This window comes from Dendrobates tinctorius, unplaced genomic scaffold (assembly GCF_039654945.1).
Source record: "Dendrobates tinctorius isolate UK_male_01 unplaced genomic scaffold, ASM3965494v1 ptg000094l, whole genome shotgun sequence".
In the NCBI taxonomy this organism is placed as follows: Eukaryota; Metazoa; Chordata; class Amphibia; order Anura; family Dendrobatidae; genus Dendrobates; species Dendrobates tinctorius.
Window position 1 is genome coordinate 15,526,757 of NW_027361762.1, and position 23,647 is coordinate 15,550,403.

At 45.7% G+C, this 23,647-nt stretch overlaps 1 protein-coding gene across 14 annotated transcripts in view; it reads left to right on the forward strand.

Annotated features, from left to right (window-relative positions):
- The window catches only part of SERHL2 (serine hydrolase like 2), a 405,871-nt gene that overhangs the window by 211,858 nt on the left and 170,366 nt on the right, over positions 1–23,647 (forward strand). For all 14 annotated transcript variants that reach the window (XR_012234322.1, XM_073586685.1, XM_073586692.1 and 11 more), the window contains one exon: positions 14,264–14,377. Coding sequence is in view for 13 of the 14 variants with exons in the window: in XM_073586685.1 (XP_073442786.1) it covers positions 14,264–14,377 (114 nt within the window). In the remaining variant the exon portion in view is untranslated. The remainder of the gene's footprint in view (positions 1–14,263; positions 14,378–23,647) is intronic.

Consider the following 23,647-nt stretch of genomic DNA (forward strand, 5'->3'; position numbering starts at 1 on the left):
CATTTAGCAGTAATTGTTGGCCAAATTTCGGTGCTATTTTTACCCATTTCCCAATCTAAAAGCTTGAAAATGTGAAACCATTTTTTCCTCACTGCCCAATGGTATAAATTCTGTGACACGCCTTTGGTGTCACTATAATCATTACACTCCTAGATGAATTCATTGCGCGATTTAGTTTGTAAAATGGGGTCACTTATAGGGGGATTCTAATGTTAATGTAACATGGCACCTTTAATCCCTTTCTGTCATGTGACATACTATACCGTCCATGTGACCCGGCACAATTTGACCATGGATGGTGTGCGGCTGATCGCGGCCGAGTGTCAGCTGATTCTCACAGCTGACACCTGACACTAAGTGCTAGAAGCGGTCACAGACTGCTTCCAGCACTTTAGCCCCCAAAATGCTGCGATCAAACACGATCGCAGTATTCCGGGAGCAGGCAAGGGGGCTGACAGCCCTACTGCCTTTGGATCAGAGACCCCGCGGCATGATGCGGGGTCTCGATCGCTGCCATGGTAACCCGATGTAGTCATGACTACATCCGGGTTACCAGAGCTGAGAAAGTTCCTGTCATGCGCAGTGCATGATCAGGAAGTCTCTCAGGTCAGTGTGCAGTGAGTGCAGTGCTGACAGTTTCTATGGAATGCAGATGCTGCTTCATCTGCATGCTATAGAAGCGATCAGTCTGCAAAAAATGATTGTTCCATAGTGGAACAAAGTGAAAAAGTTAGAAAAAGTAAAGAAAAAAATTTTTTTTCAAATAATTGTAAAAATTAATAAAAAAAAGTAATAAAAAGATCAATATTTATTCTATCACTAAATAAATATTTGAATGAAAAAAATCTAAACAATAAAAGTACACATTTTGTACTTCCGCTTCCGTAATGACCCGACCTGTAAAACTGTCCCACTAGTTAGCCCCTTTAGTGAACACCATAAAAAAAGGCAAAAAACAATGTTTTATACCGCTGAACAAAAAGTGGAATAGAATCATAGAATCATAGAATCATAGAAACGTAGAGTTGGAAGGGACCTCCTGGGCCATCTGGTCCAACCCCCTGCTCAAAGCAGGATTCGCTAAATCATCCCAGTCAGATGTCTGTCCAGCCTCTGTTTGAAGACTTCCATTGAAGGAGAACTCACCACTTCTCGTGGCAGCCTGTTCCAGTCATTGATCACTCTAACTGTCAAAAAGTTTTTTCTAATATCTAATCTGTGCCTCCTCCCATTCAGTTTCATCCCATTGCTTCTAGTCTTTCCTCGTGCAAATGAGAATAAAGTTGATCCTTCTAAAATGTGACAGCCCTTTATATATTTGTAGACAGCTATTAAGTCTTCTCTCAGTCTTCTCTTTTGCAAACTAAACATTCCCAAATCCTGCAACCTTTCCTCATAAGACAGGGTTTGCAGACCGGTCACCATTGTGGTCGCTCCTTTCTGAACTTGCTCCAGTTTGTTGATGTCTTTTTTAAAATGTGGTGCCCAAAACTGGACACAATATTCCAGATGAGGTCTGACCAAAGAGGAGTAGAGGGAAATAATGACTTCACGTGATCTAGACTGTATGCTTCTGTTAATACATCCTAGAATTGCATTTGCCTTTTTTGCTGCTGCATCACACTGTTGACTCATATTCAGTCTGTGATCTATTAGTATACCCAAGTCTTTTTCACATGTGCTGTCACTTAGCCCTATTCCTCCCATTCTATATCTGCTTTTTTCATTTTTATTGCCCAGATGTAGTACTTTGCATTTCTCCCTGTTAAAAACCATTCTGTTAGTTGCTGCCCACTTCTCCAGTTTATTTAAATCTTTTTGAATCCTCTCTCTCTCTTCTCTAGTATTAGCTATCCCTCCTAGCTTTGTGTCATCAGCAAATTTAATCAGTTTACCCTCAATTCCTTCATCTAAATCGTTGATAAAGATGTTGAACAATACAGGGCCCAGGACAGAGCCCTGTGGTACCCCACTTGAGACATTCTTCCAACTGGATGTGCAGCCATTTACGACCACTCTTTGGGTCCGATCACTAAGCCAGTTATGAATCCACCTAACAGTTGCCTTGTCCATTCCATACTTAGTCATTTTTTCAATAAGGATTGTATGAGAGACTTTGTCAAATGCTTTGCTGAAGTCAAGATATACTATATCTACAGCATTTCCTTGATCCACCCAATCAGTGATACCATCATAGAAGGAAATTAAGTTAGTCTGACATGACTTATTAGTTACAAACCCATGCTGACTCTGTTTAATCACTTCATTCTTATCCAGGTATTGACATACATGTTGTTTAATAATTTGTTCAAAGATCTTTCCTGGTATAGAAGTCAGACTCACCGGCCTATAGTTGCCTGGGTCCACCTTCTTCCCCTTTTTGAAGATAGGAACAACATTTGCTCTTCTCCAGTCTTCTGGCACTTCTCCTGTTCTCCAAGAATTTTCAAAGATTATGGAGAGGGGTTCAAAAATTTCTTCTGCTATCTCCTTCAGTACTCTTGGGTGTAATTCATCTGGACCTGGAGACTTGAATTCATTTAGGTTAGCTAAGTGTTTCCTCACTATCTTTCTGTTTATAGATATCCTGGATTCTTCTATTCCCTTAATAGGACAGTGAATAACAGTTGATGTTACATTTCCTTTCTGAGAGAAAACAGATGCAAAATAGGAATTTAAAAGTTCAGCCTTCTCAACATCCTGTCTTACCATTTCATCATTTTCATCCTGTAAAAATCCTATAGCATCTTTGACTTTTCTTTTACTTTTGACATATCCCCAAAATCCTTTAATATTGCTTTTGACATCTCTTGCAAGCCTCAATTCATTTTCAGCTTTAGCTAATCTGATTTGTGCCCTGCAGGTTCTGCAGACAGCATTATATTCTTCTTTAGATATGCCTCCCTCTTTCCATTTTATAAACATTTTTTTCTTCCTTTTTAGCATGTGCTTAAGTTCTGTGTTCATCCATCCTGGTTTCCTTAAATGCTTCCTATTCTTCCCTCTTTTCGGAATTGTTAACAACTGTGCTTTGAGAATTTCATTTTTCAAGATTTCCCATCCTTCCTGGACATTTTTGTCTTTAAGGATATCCAGCCATTGGATCCCTCCAATTCTCTTTCTGAATCCCTTAAAATCTGCCTTTCTGAAATCTAACCTTGACGTCTGAGTCTTCACAGGTCTTCCGCCTCTAGTTATCCAAAATTCTAAAATAGCATGGTCGCTACCTCCTAGGGTCCCAGCCACTTTTACCTCCTCAACCATTTCCTCCCTGTTTATAAGGATTAGATCCAAGGTAGCAGTTCCCCTTGTTTTCTCCCTTAATATAACACGCGATCAAAAATACGGATATACTGTAAATAAACATGGTACCGCTAAAAACATCATCTTGTCCAGCAAAAAATTAGCCGCAATACAGCGTCATCGGTGAAAAAAGTTATAGCTGTCAGAATAAAGTGATGCAAAAAGTTATTTTTTCTATAAAATAGCTTTTATTATATAAAAGTGCCATAACAGGAAAAAAAAATATAAATGAGATATCGCTGTAATCGTACTGACCCGAAGAACAAAACTGCCTTATCAATTTTACCACACACTGAACGGTATAAACGCACCCCCCCAAAAGAAATTCATGAATTGCTGGTTTTTGCTCATTCTGTCTCCCAAAAATCAAAATAGAAAGTGATCAAAAAATGGCATGTGCCCGAAAATTATACCAATAAAAACTTCAGCTCGTGCTGCAAAAAACAAGACCTCACAAGACTGTGAGCCAAAGTATGGAAAAATTGTAGCTCTCAAAATATGGTGATGCAAAAACTATTTTGTTGCAATAAAAAGCCTATTTTAGCGTTTGACAGCTGCCAAACTACAATAGATTTTTTTCCTATTGGTTCATTTTGATTACTGTGATAAACCTTATCACAGTAATCAAAATAAAAAAATAGTAAATCAAACCCCCCTTTATCACCGCACATCTAGATGAGTTCCTTAGGGGCTCTAGTTTCCAAAATGCTTTCACTTGTTGGGGGGTTTCTACTGTTTAGGCACATCAGGGGTTCTCCAAACACTACATGGCGTCCAATCTCAACTCCAGCCAATTTTGCATTGAAAAGTTAAGCGGCGCTCCTTCCCTTCTGAGCTCTGCCATATGCCCAAACAGAGGTTTACCCCCACATATGGGGTATCAGTGTACTCAGAACAAACTGCACAAAAACTTTTGGGGTCCAATTTCTCTTGTTACCCTTGGGAAAAAATATGGATCTGAAGTAATTTTTTTGTGGAAAAAAAGTAAAATATTCATTTTTTTAAGCTTTCCAAAAATTCCCGTGAAGCACCTGAAGGGTTAAACTTCGTGAATGTGATTTTGAGCACCGTCAGGGGTGCAGTTTATAGAAATATGTCACTTTTTTGTATTTTCTATCATATAGATCCCTCAGAGTGACTTCAAATGTGATGTGGTCCTTAAAAAAAAATTGGTGGTGTAAAAATGAGAAATCGCTGTTTAACTTTTAACCCTTCTAACTTCCCAACAAAAAAAAATTGGTTACAAAATTGTGCTGATGTAAAGTAAACATGTGGGAAATGTTACTTAAGTATTTTATGTGATATATCTGTGATGTAAGGGCATGAAAATTCAAAATTGCGAAATTTTCTCCAAATTTCCGTTCTTTTTCACAAACACAAGCCATATCAAAGAAATTTTATCACTGTCGTGAAGTACAATATGTCATGAGAAAAGAATGTCAGAATCACCGGGATCCATGGAAGCGTTACAAAGTTATTTCCTCATAAAGGGATAGTGGTCAGAATTGTAAACATTGGCCCAGGCATTAACATGCAAACCACCCTTGGGGTAAAGGGGTTAAACCAGTGCACTGTAAATATGGCGCGCTTTCCCTTCCATACCCTGCATCCAAACAGTTGTTTTTCTCCACATATTGGGTATCGGCGTACTCAAGAGAAATTGCATAACAAATTGTATGGAGAACTTTCTCCTGTTACCCTTATGAAAATGCAAAATTTGGAGCTAAATAGAATTAGACTTACCGGTAATTCGGTTTCTAGAAACCTTCCACGACAGCATAGGAGGAGGTCGTCTCCACACCCTAATGGGGGACAGGAAGCACGAGAGATTAAAAGGTCCCTCCCTCCTCCCTATCACCAGTGACTTACAACTGATTACCATAGCACCAGTTACCTTTAAGATTCTCAGAATTTGTCCAAGAATGCAGGGAGGGAAATAGTGGTGTCGTGGAAGGTTTCTAGAAACCGAATTACCGGTAAGTCTAATTCTATTTCCTCTAGCAACCTTCCACAACAGCATAGGAGGCATAACAACCTATACTGCACTAGGGGGGGGGACAACGGCCAGAAGAACTTTTCGGCCGAAGACTAGATCTCGGTTGGATACAAGGTCTAATCTATAATGTCTAGTAAATGTATGTAAGGAGGACCAAGTTGCGGCCCTACAAATCTGCTCTGAAGATGCGCCTGCCCTCTCAGCCCATGACGTAGAGGTAGATAGTGTTGAATGCGCCTTGATTCCAGCAGGAGGAGTGATGTTTTGCGTCAGGTAAGCTTCAGAGATAGCCTTTCTAATCCAATTGGCAATGGTGTTCTTCGCCACCTTCTTCCCTCTGTTTGGGCCAGAGGTATGGATAAATAGGTTGTGGTCGACTCTCTAGGGTTTGGTACACTCCAGGTAGTGGAGAACAATACGTCTTACATCCAGCGTATCAAACACCTCTTCTTTGGGGTTTGCTGGGTTTTGACAAAATGACGGAAGGACTATATTCTGTGACCTATGGAAGTCGGACACTACCTTCGGCAGAAAAGATGGGTCAAGAGAGAGAACTATGGAATCATCTCTAATAGGTAGGGTTCCCTAACTGAGAGCGCCTGGAGCTCTCCTACTCGTCTTGCTGAAGTTATTGCTACCAGGAAGGCGACTTTACAGGTGAGAAGCTGAGAAGTGCAGGATGACAAGGGTTCAAAGGGAGATTGAGTGAGTCCCGTAAGCACCACATTCAAGTCCCATGTTGGGACCGCTATTAGCTTCTTTGGATGAAGTCTAGTGGCCGATGTCATGAATCTTCTTATCCACCTGTGGTTGGCCAGGTCACAGTCGAACATGGCACTTAATGCTGACACTTCAACTTTCAAAGTGGTAGGTTTTAGACCTAGCTCTAGCCCCCTGTGCAAGAAATCCAGGATACGAGAAATGTTAGGTTTCTCTGGGTCAGGCAAGTCTGGTAGACACAATGAAGAGAACCTCTTCCATATCTTATTATATATGGCGATAGTGACCGGTTTTCAGGATTTCTGTAGGGTCTTTATTACAGCCTCTGATAAGCCTCTGGCCCTCACGATCTGGGCTTCAGTAGCCAGGCCGCCAACCTCATTCCCCGGAGGTTTGGGTGATGTAGGGGGCCCTGCGAGAGAAGGTCGTCTTCCATGGGTAGGATGAATGGTCCGTCTACCACCAGCTCTGTGATTAGAGAGTACCAGCTCCTCTTTGGCCATAACGGAGCTATTAGGATGGTTGGGGTATGATGGTCCCGAATCTTCTTCAGGGTTGCGGCAAGGATTGGGACTGGCGGAAAGGCGTAAGCTAGATGGAACCTCCACCTGTGGGCGAAGGCATCCACTCCCAGGGACCTGTCCCTGGGGTTCAGTGATAAGTATTTTCCCACCTGAGCATTTTCTCCTGAGGCTAATAGGTCCACCTCCGGGAGGCCCCACCTGTCGACCAGTTTCTGGAAAATTATTTTGTTCAGGGTCCACTCGCCAGGCTGGATGCTTTTTCTGCTTAAGAAATCTGCCGTCAAAGAGCGAAGGTGCTTTTCGGCCCAGGAAAATATTCGGTTTGAGAGGCCCTCCAGGCTGCTGGATCTCGTACCACCCTGGTGCCTGAGATGGGCCACTGTTGTTTTATTGTCTGAGTAGACTCTGATGTGCTGGCCCCAGACCAGGTGCCTTGCTGCCAGTAGAGCTTCTTCCACTGCCTTCAGTTCTCTGAAGTTTGAGGATCTTGCGCTCACTTTCTGGCTCCATAACCCCTGGAATGGGTGACAAGACACTACAGCTCCCCAGCCTTTTTTGCTGGCGTCTGTTGTTACCGTGACTAAAGGGGTCTGAGACCAGTTGATTCCTCTGCACAGGTTCTTGTGGTCCATCCACCATGCCAGCGAGGCTCTCACTACCCCTGGGGTTTGGACCTTTTTGTTCAGACAGATGTGATCCCGTTTCCGGTTTCTTAAAATATGGGACTGGAGCGCTCTGGAGTGGGCCTGTGCCCAAGGTACTGACTGGATACAGGAGGTCATAGATCCTAGTATGGACATAGCTGACCTGAGGGTCGGGGACCTCTGTTCCCTGAACTCTGAGATCCTTGATATTATGGATCTCTGGTGCTCCTCCGGGAGGAAGGACATTTGATTTTTTGAATCCAGTAGGATTCCTAAGAATTTCACCTCCTGGGAGGGTTGGATCTGAGATTTCTTTGTTTGGGATCCATCCTAACGACTGGAGGATGCTGAGGGTCTGAGTCACCTGTAGTTCCAGAGTGCGGTAGGAGGCTCCTATTATTAGTAGGTCGTCGAGGTAGGATGCAATACATATGCCCTGACTTCAGATGTGGGACACAGCCTCCGTCATGATCCTGGAGAATACTCGAGGAGCAGATGATATCCCAAATGGAAGTACGTTGTATTGAAAGTGTTTTATTTCTGGACCCTGGTGGACCGCGAACCTCAGATACTTTCTTTGGGAAGGATGGATGGGGATGTGGAAATAGGCATCCTTCAGATCTATAGTTGCCATAAAGTAAGACTGCCCTATTAGAGGAATGGCAGTCTTTACCGACTCCATTTTGAATTTGTGGTATGCAATGTGTCGGTTGAGGCCCTTTAGGTTTATTATTATTCTCGACTCCCCTGTGGGCTTTCTTACTAGGAACAATCTGGAATAATGCCCTCTTCCTTGCTCCTTCACAGGGACTCGAGAGATGGCATTTGACTGTAGCAACTGCAAAATGCCGGAATTTAGAGCTGGGGTCTCCCAAAATGGTAGGGAGGTGACTCTTATACCCCGCGGGAGATAGGATTCAAGTTCTAGCAGTAGGCCCTCTCTGATCACACTAAGGACCCAGGGGCTGCTGGAAATCAACTGCCAAGCAGGAAAGAAACTCGAAAGTCTTTCCCCCACCGGGATCGAGTCATTGTTTTTCTTGGGATTGCTGTTGCTGCTGCTGGGAGACCAGGATGTTCCTGCCTCTCCCTTTAGCGTAGCTCCATCTTCCCGTCTTTCCCTTCCCTCGTGGTTGGGATGACTGATTCTGGGGGCCACGAAAAAGACGTTTCCTTGTGGATCTCTGCTCTGGAAGCACCTTCTTTTTGTCAGTGGCTTTTTCCAGAATTTCGTCTAAGGCAGGGCCGAAGACATGTTCACCTTTAAAGGGTAAAGAGCATAGTTTAACCTTGGATGTAATGTCTCCGCTCCACGTCTTAAGCCAGAGGGCTCGCCTGGCAGAGTTTGATTGTACCATGGCTCTGGCAGAAGTACGGATCATCTCCATTGATGCGTCTGCCAGGAAGCCCATAGCTCTCTGCAAGATAGGGAGTGAGTTAAGGTGTTCACTCCTTGAGGTACCCTGCGAAATATGGTTCTCTAGCTCCTCAATCCATTGAAAGAGGGACCTAGAGACACAAGTGGACGCAACTCCTGATTTTAAGGTGGCCGCTGAGGATTCCCATGTTTTCCTCAGGAGGCTTTCAGCTTTACCGTCCATCGGGTCTCTAAGCTGAGATGCATCATCAAACGGTAGCACCGTCTTCTTTACCACCCTTGCCACCTGGACATAGACATTCAGGATGTCCCATTTAAACTCCTCTCCTTCCAGAGGAAACCTATGGTGGAGCTCTGAAGGGGCTGAATAGCGTTTTTCAGGGTATTCCCATTCCTGGGAGATCATGTCCACTATGCTTTTATGAACTGGAAAGCCTGCTCGTTTAGGTCCTTCATATCCCCCAAACATGCGATCCTGTGCTGTTTGCGTGACAGGTTCATCTTGTAGGCCCATAGTGGCACGTACTGCGCTAATAAACTCCTCCACGTATTCTGTGGAAAGGAGATACCTTCTAACGTCAGGTGCCCTAGAGATCCCTGGTTGCTCCCAATTTTCGGAGCTCGAGTTGAATGATCTCTCAGACTCGGATTCTGAATCCTCCACCTGAATCCTCCATTTTTTTGAAGGTGGTGAGCCCATAATCTGAGGGGGTGGAGGTGGAGGTGGAGGGGGGGACAGGGCAGCTAAAGAGGTCTGAACCTGACGGGTGACCAAGCTGCGGATCTCGTCAATTAATGATGGGTGCTCGGCCCTGACCACTTTATCCGTGCATGCCTGACATAACTTTTTCTCCCAATTAGAGGGAAGTGTCGTACTGCATATGGCACATTTGGCCGTTTTGCTGGACGTATTGGTGCTTTTATGGGCAGACTTTTCTCCCTATAAGAAAGAGGGGGAGAAGTATTTTAAGGACCTTTATCCCGGATCGCACCCTTAGGACCCCCCCAGGTAACACTCACTGTGGCTGGGGCAGCACTGGGCTCTGCAGATGCAGGGCAGGAAGCGTCCATGACAGCAGGGGATTTGCCTTACCTGTCGGCATCTTCCGGCGGGTTAATGAAGAGTTAACTCCGCCCTCAGCGCATTAGTTCCATTCTCCCTCCTGCTCCCTGGGTCCTGGAGCAGGCACAGCAGATGCCGACGAGCTCCGCGCGCTGGCAGCAAGATGGGGGCCGCCATGACAGCGCGCCCTCCATATACCCCGGAAGTGACCCGCGCGCGTGACGTCACTTCCGGGTCGCACAGCACGCAGGGGAGGAGGAGATGCCAGAGAGCTGCGGGAGGCCTCCGGCAGGGATCACTGGCCCACTTTACTCCCCAAAGGGGAGCGCAGGAGGGCCAGGAAACGGTCCCGAATGCAGGAGCAGACGGGAGCAGAACGGAGGAGGGGAGGCTGCGCCACCGACCACCACAGGTACACTGCAGCAGCCGGCCACCCAGCATACCAGACCTCTCCATGCCCCATGGGGGACAGGAAAGACACTGGTGAGAGGGAGGAGGGAGTGACCTTTTAACCTCTCGTGCTTCCTGTCCCCCATTAGGGCGTGGAGACGACCTCCTCCTATGCTGTCGTGGAAGGTTGTTAGAGAAAAGATTTTTCTGGACAAATGTTTTTTTTTTTGTATTTTTACAGCTCTACGTTATAAACTGGGGGGATCAAGGTGCTCAATACACATCTAGATAAGTTTCCTAAGGGGTCTAGCTTCCAAATGGTGTCACTTGTGGGGGGTTTCCACTGTTTTGGCACATCTCCAAACGCGACATCGCATCCGCTAATTATGCCAGTGAATTTTACATTCAAATAGTGAAATGGCTTTCCTTGCCCTCTGAGCTCTGCCGTGTGCCCAACAGTGGTTTTCCTCCATATATGGAGTATTAGCATGCTCAGGAGAAATTGTTTAACAAATTGTATGGTCCACTTTCTACTGTTACCCTTGTGAAAGTGAAAAAAAAAAACTAGGTCTAAAGGAAAATGTTTGTGGTTGAAAGTTAAATGTTTATTTTTCCTTCCACGTTCCATTAATTCCTGTGAAGCACCTGAAGAGTTAATAAATTTCTTGAATGTGGTTTTGAGCACCTTGAGGGGTGCAGTTTTTAGAATGGTGTCACATTTGGGTATTTTCTGTCATGTAGGCCACTCAAAGTTGCTTAAATTGTGAGGTGGCCCCTAAAAAAAAAAACAAAAAAAAAAAAAGTTTGAAAATTTTGTAAAAATGAGAAATCGCATGCCAACTTTTAACTTCCTAGCTAAAAAAAATTGTTTCCAAAATTGTGCTGATGTAAAAGTAGTCATGTTGAAAATGTTATTTATTAACTATTTTGTGTGACATTATCAACCTAAAAATTCCATTGCCAACCGGATATACCTCTCAGGCCTTAAACCAGAACCAAAAAGAAAAACAAAAGAATCCAAAAATTTCAAGCCACAAAATAAATAGGGCTACTGATATCATTAAGGAAACCCAATGAGTGGAACAATATCCACAATAAAGAGAGACTTTTTTATAAACAATATCAAATTTTATTGCACATATATATAATAAAAACATATACAGTGTGAATAGTAAGGTAGATAGAGTAGCAGCTAAGAGATACTGGCAGAATGAAGATGGAAAATATAGTGCCAGGCAGAAAAACGCCTCAGGGTGAAAATCTGCAAAAAGCCAGGATAATGGCAGCAACAACTCTGGATATAGTTATAAAATTAATCATGTGCAAAAATAGGGACAATCTACTGAAAAATAACAACTGATAAGTTGACAATTATAAACTTAAGTAGACATTGTTATCTCAGCATGCTCAAATTGTTCCAAATAAAGCTTATGATAGCAGTGCAATTCCACAAGAAATATAACAACTATTGTCTCAATATGCTCCATGATAAGATCTAAAGTTAGGTAAAGTTGAGAAGCAATATACATCACTATATCAGGTAGTAAGTGCTAACGCTCAGAGAGTTTTATATCTTAAAAGGTAAATTACCTTGTGACATGGTCCTGGGTAGGTGCAGAGACGCCCGTGAGACGCGCTAAAGCCCCGACGTGCGTTTCACCGCCCTCGGTTTCGTCAGGAGGCGTGGTTAAAAAGTAAGGGACATGCAGTTTATATGGAGTGAGTTAGGAAATGTCAGCCAATCGGCGCACTACCTGGCATGATGTCCCACCCCATGGAGGAGCGAGCAGGCGCGCGCCAAGCATGATGGGAGAGAGGATGTGTGTCATCACTCACCATCGCAACGCATCCCGCCCGTTACAACACGGGCCGGGCACAGCGCATGTACAGGGCGTGTCTGTGTGACGTGATGTAAAGATAAGCGCTCATGTGCTCGCCATATAAGAGAGAATAAACAACTGCCAAATTGTTGTGCTTGTAAAAATTGTATGTCATCACTGGCTTTATGCAGGTTCTCACTTCACATAATAAAATGGGGCAAATGATCTCCCAGTACAAAGCAAAATATATATTGTGTCCTGCAGCAATAGCATATAAAATACCGACGTATATTTGCTAGTTCTCATATAAAGACACACGTGATATATATGCCCCCAAATTGTGCGGTATGCTTCTAAATATGCAAAATCACATCATAATAAGTCATATATACATGATGATGATAATTAAGACAGAAAATAGCTTATCATAAATGAACCACACCGCACGATTAAGCCAGGTAGAGAGACATCTACATACATTATCACTGCACAGATCAGAATAATATAATAATAAATGTTATTTCTATAGCGCCGACATATTCCGCAGCACTTTACATTTCAGAGGGGATTTGTACAGACAATAGACATTACAGCATAACAATAATCACACAGATCATAACAGATACCAAGAGGAATGAGAGCCCTGCTTGCAGGCTTACAGTCTATGAGGAAAGATGGAGACACGAAAGGTGGGTGGTAACAGTTGCCCTGATTGTATGGACCAGCCATACAATCTACCTCACTATTCACACTGTATATGTCTTTATTATATATATGTGCAATAAAATTTGATATTGTTTATAAAAAAGCCTCTCTTTATTGTGGATATTGTTCCACTCATTGGGTTTCCTTTATGATATCAGTAGCCCTATTTATTTTGTGGCTTGAAATTTTTAGATTCTTTTATTTTGTGTGACATATCTCTGATTTAAAGGCATAAACATTAAAAGTTTGAAAATTGCAACATTTTCAAAATTTTCACCAAATTTCCGATTTTTTTCACAAATAAATGTAAGTCATATCAAAGAAACTACCACTCTCATGAAGTACAATATGTCACGAAAAAAAATGTCAGAATTAGTGGGATCAATTGAAGTGTTCCAGAGTTATTACCTCATAAATTGACAGTGGTCAGAATTGAAAAAATTGGCCTGGTCAGGAAGGTGAAAACTAGCTGCAGGGTAAAGGGGTTAAAGCTAATAAATGGATTGTGACTTTCACAACCCCCCTAGGTGAGCAAAAGTTTTACTCCTACTTTTATAATCCAGATAAAAACTCTATTGCGCTTTTTGTCATTCCAGTTTTTATACATGTCCCCAACATTTTGTTGCATAGTGCTATAACTTGCCACAGCAATATGATCTGTATGGTCCTAACCCCTGGGACCCCCCCAGATTCTGAGAACAAAAGGACAGAAATGGCACTTTGGGGTTGATCCTATAGCATTGCACCAATGAAGTGCAAGAACCTGTCAGACCAGAAAATAACGTGAAAAGATCTCAACAATTAAGAGTAGGTCAGCCTTTGCAATGTTTTTGCTATTTAATTGTGTTTATAAATACAAGCAGATCGGTGGGGATCTGAGTCCCTAGTCACCAAACGATCCTTCAAAACCCTCCCAGAGCTCAGAAGACAGGAGCACACAGCACCTGCCTGAGCCCCCACACAGCACAATAACCTATGCTTTCTATTGAATCCAGATTGTGTACCCTGTTTTTACTGTTGAGTCCATACCCCTCTCTGTGTGTGCATTCAGCCAGGAGCTGAGCGTTCCTGTCTCCTGAGCTGCGCACCTATTAGTACAGCATATGTTCCCCCTTGAAGGTGTCTTCGTGGGGTTGCTCACGTGGTCTCCAAAAGTAGACCGGAGGCTGTATTGAAGCAATGGAGGTTGTGTAAAAATGTATCCTTTTTCAGCAATCAGTCTTTTGTCTTGGATGCAATGCTAGGTCACATATTGCTTGTGTTACTGGGTGCAGCCTGCGTGACTTAAATGTGCAACCATGGCATAATTTATGAGTCAAAGTGCATTTAGTGGGGCAGAACATTCTGAAACTGTTAATAACCTCATTGATAGCAGCCAAGGTGTATAAGTGCGGTGATTTCGGCACTTGCTGCTCATACTCGATCCTGAATAAATTGAAATGTTTTGAAAATGTATGTCATTTTATCATAATTTGCATATCAGTCATATGCTGTTGACTCGTGATTTTTGGGCCGTATTTATTGGCGATCACTCTGCTAAAAGTAACCTGGTATTATCACAGTGCAATTTCCCATCTTGAGTCTCAAATCATATTTTTAGAATAAAAGAGTGAACCTATATAAGAATATTTAATTAAACATTCCATAGTCCACTATTGTTAAGAATTGTATTTTATCTGTATCTACCATAGTATTTAACACATTATTACTAATTTTCCAGAATATTACTATGTAGCTCTGGATTTCTCAGGACATGGACTGTCCTCCCATATGCCCAAAGGAGTTAGGTATCAACATATGGACTACGTGACCGACGTACATAGGGTGGTAACATGTAAGTTGAGCTTTATGCTTTTTCATCATCCATTCTTGTAAACCTTTTATAGGCATACTGGTTGGAATTAATTAAATACATGTAGAAAAATATGTATATTTAAATGTGTTTTTTTTTACCTCTAAATTCTTTTCATATTACTAAGATATGTCATTTACTGAACCACAAAGGCCCAACTAAAATGAAGCAGCTTGTGGTATTTCATTGACTTGCCATGCACAGTGATACTCTTGGCTAGTTAGTTTCTTGGGCATTAATCCGATGGTTGGCTGATTATCTGCTAAAAACACAGTCCAATCATGAAAACACGGGCAGAGTTTTCTGCTTGAATGGAGGTTTGTTTGAGCATGTGGACCACGATTCGTACTAAATCTATGGGACTAGTAGAGATAGCAATAGAAAAACAGAATGACCACCCATATAGTGTAGAAAGAAATTCGATGCTACAAACCCATATAGCTAACAAAGCAGGTATAGCAACACGCAAAAAAAAGAGGGAATGTTCTAAAACAGATCAAGCACACTGAAAGTAATTTATATATTCCCATTGAAAACATTAAAAAAGTGTGTAATAGCATAAATGTAAGTACAAGACCTACTATTATAACATAAGTGTTAGGGTCAAAATACCCCCTGGGTCATGACATAAGACAACAACCCCCTAGCATAATAATAATTTTTATTTTTATAGCGCCGACATATTCCGCAGCACTTTACATTTCAGAGGGGATTTGTACAGACAATAGACATTACAGCATAACAATCACATTTTAATTATAACAAATACCAAGAGGAAAGAGGACCCTGCTCGCAAGCTTACAGTCTATGAGGAAAGAGGTAGACACGAAAGGTGGGTGGTAACAGTTGCCCTGATTGTATGGACCAGCCATAATGTTAAGCGTGTAACAGTACAGACACAGAGGGCTAATGGATGCATAAAGCATGTGGGAACATGATGCGGGAAATCTGGTTATGGTAAAACTTTTGGCTGTGCCACACAAGGATAGATTAGGTTAATGTGTTGAGGCGATAGGCCAGTCTGAATAAATGCGTTTTCAGGGCACGCTTAAAATTGTGGGGATTGGGGACTAATCGTATTGACCTGGGAAGTGCATTCCAAAGAATTCGCGCGGCACGTGTAAAGTCTTGGAGACAGGAGTGGGAGGTTCTGACTATTGAGGATGCTAACCTCAGGTCATCAGCAGAACGGAGGGCGCAGGTAGGGTGGTATACTGAAACAAGGGAGGAGATGTAAGGTGGTGCTGAGCTATGGAGGGCATTGTGGGTGAGGGTAATAAGTTTATACTGAATTCTGGAGTGGATGGGTAGCCAGTGTAATGACTGGCACAAGGTAGAGGCATCAGTGTAACGATTGGTGAGGAATATGATCCTGGCTGCAGCATTCAAGACAGATTGGAGAGGGGAGAGTTTGGTAAGAGGGAGACCAATTAGAAGAGAGTTACAATAGTCGAGACGAGAATGAATAAGAGAAACAGTAAGAGTTTTTGCAGAGTCAAAAGTAAGAAAATGTCGAATTCTAGAAATGTTTTTGAGGTGCAGATGACAAGAACGAGCCAGTGATCGAATGTGGGTGGCAAAGGAAAGCTCGGAATCAAGTATGACCCCAAGACAGCGGGCCTGTTGCTGGGGAGTAATAGTGGAGCCACACACAGAAATGGCAATGTCGGGAATAGGTATATTAGTAGAGGGAGGAAACTCCAGGAGTTCAGTCTTTGACAGGTTCAGTTTCAGATATAGTGAAGACATGATATTAGACACAGCATTTAGACAATCGCCAGTGTTTTCTAGAAAGGCTGGCGTGATGTCAGGAGAAGAAGCGTATAATTGGGTGTCATCAGCATAGAGATGGTACTGGAAACCAAATCTACTGATTGTTTGACTAATAGGGGCAGTGTACAAGGAGAAGAGGAGGGGGCCTAGAACCGATCCTTGAGGGACCCCAACAGTAAGGGGAAGGTGAGAGGAGGAGGAACCGGCAAAAGATACAGTAAAGGAGCGGTCGGAGAGATAGGAGGAGAACCATGAGAGAACGGTGTCCTTGAGGCCAATGGAACGGAGCATAGTGAGGAGGAACTGATGATCCACAGTGTCGAATGCTGCAGAGAGATCCAAGAGAATTAGCATGGAGTAATGACAATTTGATTTAGCTGTTAGCAGATCATTAGAGACTTTAGTGAGTGCAGTTTCAGTGGAGTGTAAAGAGCGGAAACCAGATTGGAGAGGGTCGAGAACAGAGTTTTCTGAGAGATAGCGGATAAGATGGGAGTGGACCAGGCGTTCCAGGAGTTTAGAGATGAAGGGAAGATTAGAGACAGGTCTATAGTTAGCGGCACTGTTTTAGTCGAGGGATGGTTTTTTAAGTAGTGGATGTATGATGGCATGCTTAAATGAGGAGGGAAGAATACCAGAAGAGAGAGAGAGGTTAAATATTTTAGTTAGGTGAGTGGTGACAACAGGGGAAAGGGACTGGAGATGTGACGGAAATGGGTCACTGGTGCAAGTGGTTGGGCGAGAAGATGCAAGGAGCCTGCTTACTACTTCTGTGACTGGTTCAAAATCAGAGAGTGAGCTAGATGCAGTGGGGGAGGGAGGACAGAGCATGGTATGAGGTGATTGGGAGAGAATTTCCTGTCGAATCTGGTCAATTTTTTCTTTGAAGTAATTGGCCAGATCGTCAGCTCGGAGCTCCGTGGTTGGGGCCTGTACTCTTGGATTGAGTAGAGAATGAAAAGTGTCAAAGAGACGTTTCGGGTTATTGGACAGTGAGGTGATGAGGGTGTTGAAATAGGCTTGTATGGAGAGGTGAAGGGCAGTGTTGTATGTTCTAAGCATAAACTTAAAATGGATGAAATCTTCGTGTAGATTGGATTTTCTCCACAGACGTTCGGCGCACCTGGAGCACCGCTGCAGGAAACGTGTTTGCACCGTGTGCCAGGGTTGTCGCCGTCTGCGTTGTGGTGTTCTATTTATAGGGGGTGCAAATTCATCCAGGGCACTTTGAAGTGTTTCATTGTAATGCTTCAATGCAGAATCAGGACAGGAGAGGGAGGAGATAGGAGCCAATGAAGACTGCAAATTCTTCATAAGTTTCTGGGTGTTAATGGCCTGTATGTTTCTATAAGTCTGGACAGTGGGGGTGACCTGAGCAGCCTGGCAGTTCGTGATAGAGAATGAAAGAAGATTGTGGTCAGAGAGCGGGAGAGGGGAGTTTGCAAAATCATCCACTGCACAAAGCCGAGAGAAGACCAAGTCGAGGGAGTTTCCGTCTTCATGCGTTGGAGAATTAGTAAGCTGCGAAAGGCCAAACGAGGAGGTTAGAGATAAAAGGTGAGTAGCAGATGGGGAGAGGGGAAGAGCAATGGGGATGTTGAAATCTCCCATGATGAGGGTAGGGATGTCACAGGAGAGAAAATGTGGAAGCCAAGTGGCAAAATGATCCAGGAACTGATGGGAGGGGCCGGGAGGACGATATACCACCGCCACTCGCATGGAGAAGGGGGTGTAGAGTCTGACGGCATGGACCTCAAAAGAAGGGAAGACTAGTGAGGGTAGTTGAGGGATAACCTGAAATGTACATTTTGGTGATAGGAGCAGACCAACGCCTAGCATAGAAACCTATCACATACTGTCTGAAGTGCCTTGTGCAAAGAATATCTGCAATCTATGAAACTCCTAGAAAATCATAAACCAAATAAAGTACGGTATACCAATAAATGCTATAACAATAAAGGAATACATTATTAATATTAACAAACTAAATGCTACAAAAAAAAAAACCAAAGCGTGCGAGAATAAGAAGGTATGAATTAACTCCTTGAGTATCTTCAAGCATAAATCTGTAGGTCTTTTATAGCCACATAATCAAGACAAGTATCTTAAAGTAGCTCCATTAATTGTCAGTGTGCATGGCCTTCTTTTATGACTACCTTTTTTCTTTGTTTTGTGTTGCTATTAGGGATAGCTGCGTTATGTACTATGCAATGTTAGGCAGCGCTGTTGAAGATTTGAGAATTGACACAATGTCACTTCCCTTCTCATACTTTGCTTTTCTCCTTCTCCTCATTGGGGGACACAGATACCGTGGGGTGTATGCTTCTGCCGCTAGGAGGCTGACACTAACTGAAAAAAAGAGTTAGCTCCTCCTCCGCCATATACACCCTCGCCCCTATTGCGGGCGGAAATCAGTTTTTTGCTTAGTGTCCATCGAGGCACACACGTCTGGTTTGCTCCAGACTTTCTTTTCTTGTTAACTCTCTTTTTCTATGAAGATGAGACAGGGGCGACGGACCCTATTGAAAGGGTCCGATCTCCCCAAACCATCAACGGGCAAGCACATGTTGAGTATCGCCTCCACGTATCCTCTCCCGCACCATGGGACATATCTGGGCCATTTTCCCCAGACTCTTTCTCTCTTTTTTCTTCTATGAAGATAAGACAGGGGTAACGGACCCTATTTAAAGGGTCCGATTTCCCCAAACCAACAACGGGCGAGTACGTGCAAGTGTCCCTCCACGTATCCTCTCCGGCGACGTGGGACACGAGGCTGGATTTATCCCTGACCACCCCTAGGTATTGAAACCAGGGTCTGTACAGAGGCACAAGACTAGTCCGTGCGGCCCCCACTGCTCAACCAATGCTTAGACTGCGGTGCTGCAAGGTGGCGGATTATCTATGAAGGGGATAGATGGAGTTAGGGTGCCTGCACCGTCCTATTTTTTATCGAGGCCCCCTCACATACCTGCGCTCAGGCTGAAGAGGATCATCGGTGGTGAGAGGGTCTGGGAGGGCTCCTGCAAAGATCCGAGGGCTGGAGCCCACAGCTGGCGGAAGCCACCGGCCATGCAAGACGGGAGTGGCTGCATCCGTCAGGCGGCGCCGCGCCAGTTAGTAGCGCCATGTTTTGTCAGCGCCATGGAACCGCGCCCCCCCGGTCGGGTAGGGGAAAAATTGAGGCCGCGGTTTTTAGCCGGAGCTAGGCCGCGGCCGGAAGTCCCGCCTCCAGGCCACGCGTCACTTCCAGCGGCCCGCCCCGCACTGGGCGACGGCGAAGAAATTTGGGCCCCGGCTTCGGAGCGCGGCTAGGCTGCAGAACATAAGTACCAACCCTAGAGCGGTTTTTACATGCTGGTGACTCATTCCCACAGCTGGTGGCGCGCGATTTGAAGGTGGAAGCGTCCAGGACGGGAAGGGGGGGCGCAGGACTGGGGTAAGTGCTGCCCGAGAGGCCACTATAGGTAGACCGAGGTGCTACCTCCTCCACCCTCCCCAGCAGCGGACAGCTACAGCATTTCCGAAAAAGCAAAGAAGCATACGTTCTTTTACGCTGCATGCATCTCATGTTGGGCTGCGTTTTGCGAAGCCTGCAAATCCGAACGCGCCCAGGAACCCTCCTCTGCGACCGTGACCAATGTGTCGAATCCCCCGAAGTGGGCCCTATCACTGTCACAGTCCAAGAACAAACAAGCCCCAGAAAGGGGCAGGAACAATGGCTCGCTGGCCTTAGAGGGAACCTCCACCTCACAAGAGCCTCTGGCCTGCAGGGGCCGCTCTCACTCCAGGCAGACCCGGAGGAAACGAATCCACACGGTGTCGCCCAGTCCATCCGGTGCCTTGGCATCCGTAAGCTCTGCTTCTCACTCCCAGTCACCAGTTGTCGATAGCGAGCAGACCTCAGATTGCGACCCAGACGAGCCCCCTGACCTGGACACTCCAGGGTCACGTGAAACAGTGGACAGCCTCATAGAAGCCGTCAATCAGACCCTGGGGATTGAGGATGATCCCGCAGCGGCTACGGGGCATAAAGTGGCATTTAAGCGATTGAAACGGCCGCACAGAATTTTTTCCTCTCACCCGGAGTTTGAGGACATAGTGCAGCGGCACAAAGCATGTCCAGGCAGGCGTTTCTTGGGTCAAAAGGCACTCGAAACAAGATATCCGTATGCTCCGGACCTCCGTAAAGAATGGATGGAATCCCCGATGGTGGATCCTCCGGTTTCGTGCCTAGCCACGAAGACCCTGCTATCCGTCCCTATAGTGTGTCCCCAATTAAGGATCCCACGGATCGCCTTATAAAGAGCTTGGCTCGCTCAGTATATGAGGCGTCAGGGTCAGCGCTCGCTCCCTCATTCGCAGCAACTTGGGTAGCCAAGGCTATGATATCATGGTCAGAAATATTAGACAAGGTCGCGCAGGAGCAGGATCTACCTGCAGAGATTTCGGAGGTTGCAGGTCAGATGGCAATGGCCGGAGACTATGTAATCAATGCGTCTTTGGATGCGGAAAATTGCTCGGTACTTGCTGCCGCTAATGCAATTTCTATCAGAAAAGCCTTATGGTTAAGGACATGGCAAGCCGATTCTACTTCTAAGAAGTCCTTGACTTCCCTGCCTTATCAGTGCGACCACCTATTTGGGGAGAAGTTGGATCAACTTATCTCCGACTCCACAGGAGGAAAGAGCAGGTTTCTCCCCAAAAGGTCAAAACGCTTTTTCGTCAACCGTTTTCAGGCATGTTTTCAGGCCTTTCGCAACCCCGGGTGGACTACAGCGGCCAATTCCGCCATCTCAGGCTGCCCCAACCACGATACGGAGTGGCAGGTCTCATATAGAGCCAACCCATTGGGGAGAATGCGTACTCAGCAGCCCAGATCGGGGGGATCCAGATCCCAAAGATCGTCGGCCAAATGACTCGAGGCCTTTACCAGACGACACCGGCAAGGTGGGCGGCCGCCTACTCTGGGTCTGGGTCAATGTCGCTCGCGACGCATGGGTAAAGGAATTGGTGGCCTCAGGTTACAAAATAGAATTTGTCAGATACCCTCCAAGATGATTTGTCTTTCCTGGCTTCCCAGGATGGATACCCAGGCAAGGGCTCTATTGGGAGCCATCAAATCTCTCCAGCACAACGGAGTCATTGTTCCAGTGCCGGAACACGAAAAAGCTCAGGGGTTCTATTCCAACCTTTTTGCGGTTCCCAAAAAGGACGGGTCTGTCAGGCCTGTTTTGGACCTGAAGCTTCTGAACAAATTCATCAGGATCAGACATTTCCGGAGGGAGTCTCTCCGTTCAGTCATATCAGCCATGGAGCAGTGAGAATACTTGGCCTCAATAGACATCCTGTCATGATCCAGGATGGGGTTTGTCTTTGGCCCGTCCTGGTCAGACAGGGGTTAATTGTTTCTGCCTCTCTCTGGCAGAGGGCGGCTATTTAGTGCTCACTCGACCTAGGACCGGTGTCAGTTATACTCCTGCCCTCGGCTGAGTTAGTTGACCTCGTGCGTTCGTGTGCCTTGTGCCTGATAACTTGTTGCTTGTTTGGTATTGATCCGGTTCTGTCCCTGTTACGAGTTCTGCCTGCACCTCTTGTACTGCGCTACCTCTCTGTGTATGACCCTCTGCCTGTGACTTGACTAGTCTCTGCTCGTCCCTCTGGTACCGCACAGCCCTCTCCGTGTACGACCCTCGCTTGTTTGACCTGCGTTTTCTCTCCTCTACTACAGTTGCCCTGCAGTAGGTACATCATCTGCAGCAGTAGGATGCTAAGCCCTGCCCCCTGCAGTCACATGATCGTAGGTCCTGGGACTCTTTACTATTTTCAGTGCCGCAGGTCCTGTCTGCTTGAAACATCACTACAGTATTGGACCCCGTGCTCCCCCGTAGTGTGGGTAAGTCACCCTGCTCAGCGTGGAAGTTTGCTGATGCTGACAGGGTCCTGACATTAGGGTCCTGACACATCCTGGGCGCATATCTGCATATTCCCATTTTTTGTCCTCAGATGTTTCTACGCTTTACAATCAGCGATCAACATTTTCAGTTTCGTAGCGCTACCCTTCGGGCTAGCCACGGCTCCCAGAGTGTTCACAAAGGTTATGGCAGTTGTCATGGCCACACTGCATTCTCGAGGCATGGTCGTCTTGCCTTATCTGGATGACCTCTTGGTCGAGGGCCCGTCAATACGGGCATGCGAGGAAAATGTCATCACGCTCGATACTCCTGCCCGCTTAGGATGGTTGGTCAATGCAAAGAAGTCATCTCTTGTGCCCGCTCAGAGGATCTCCTTCCTAGGAATGATCTTCAACACTTGCCGAGGGTTGGTAATTCCCCCTCAGGAAAAGGCGCTAGCTCTCCGGCAGGGAGTCCGGACACTTCGCCAACCAGTCCCTCATACCATCCGATCTGGGATGAGGATTCTAGGGAAAATTGTGGCAGCAATGGAAGCGATACCTTTCGCCCAGTTCCATCTTCGCCCCCTGCAGCACACCCTCGTCAGCCTGGGACAAGAATCCTTTCACGCTCGACCGGCAGTGCCGACTGTCCTCTCAAATCAGGCAGTCGCTCAGATGGTGGATAACCAGTTCCTCTCAGGCCCAGGGGAAACCTTTCCCCCCAGGTCATTGGCTGGTAATGACAACCGGCGCCAGTCTCCTCGGTTGGGGAGCGATGTTTTCGCCACCACACAACCCAGGAATGGTGGTCGCCACAGGAGGCACGCCTCCCGATCAACTTATTGGAGATACGAGCAATTCGGCTGGCTCTGCAGAAGTTTCATCACTTTCTAGCAGGCCACCCCGTCTGGATTCAATCGGATAACACCACGGCGGTGGCTTACATAAATCATCAAGGGGGCACCCGCAGCAGAGCAACCATGCGCGAGGTGGGGCACGTTCTTCAGTGGGCCGAAGCAAACCACTCGGTGATTTCGGCTGTCCACATCCCGGGCGTGGAAATTGGGCGGCAGACTCTCTCAGCCGGCAGGGTCTTGCATCCAGAGAGTGGTCTCTACATCCCAAAGTTTTTCAGCAGATTTGTCAACTGTGGGGAGCTCCGGATGTGGACCTGATGGCTTCCAGAGTGAATACCAAGATGCCCACATGTCGCTCAGGCCAGGGACCCGCAGGCATTCGGGGTGGGCGCGTTGGTTCTGCCATGGAACCAGTTTCGCCTCCCATATCTATTTCCCCCACTGCCACTACTTCCGAGAGTCAAAAAGATCAAGACGGAAGGGGTGCCGGCGATTCTGCTGGCCCCAGACTGGCCCCTTCGAGCGTGGTACGCAGAACTAATGCAGCTTCTCGCCGACCAGAGCGCCCAGATCTACTGTCTCAAGGGCTGATTTGCCACCCGAACTCAGGGACCCTGTGTTTGACGGCATGGCCTTTGAATCTTGGATTCTAACCCAGGCAGGGTTCAGGAGCGAGGTGGTCGCTACAATGATTAGCACCCGGAAGCCTGCTTCAGCACGAATTGACCA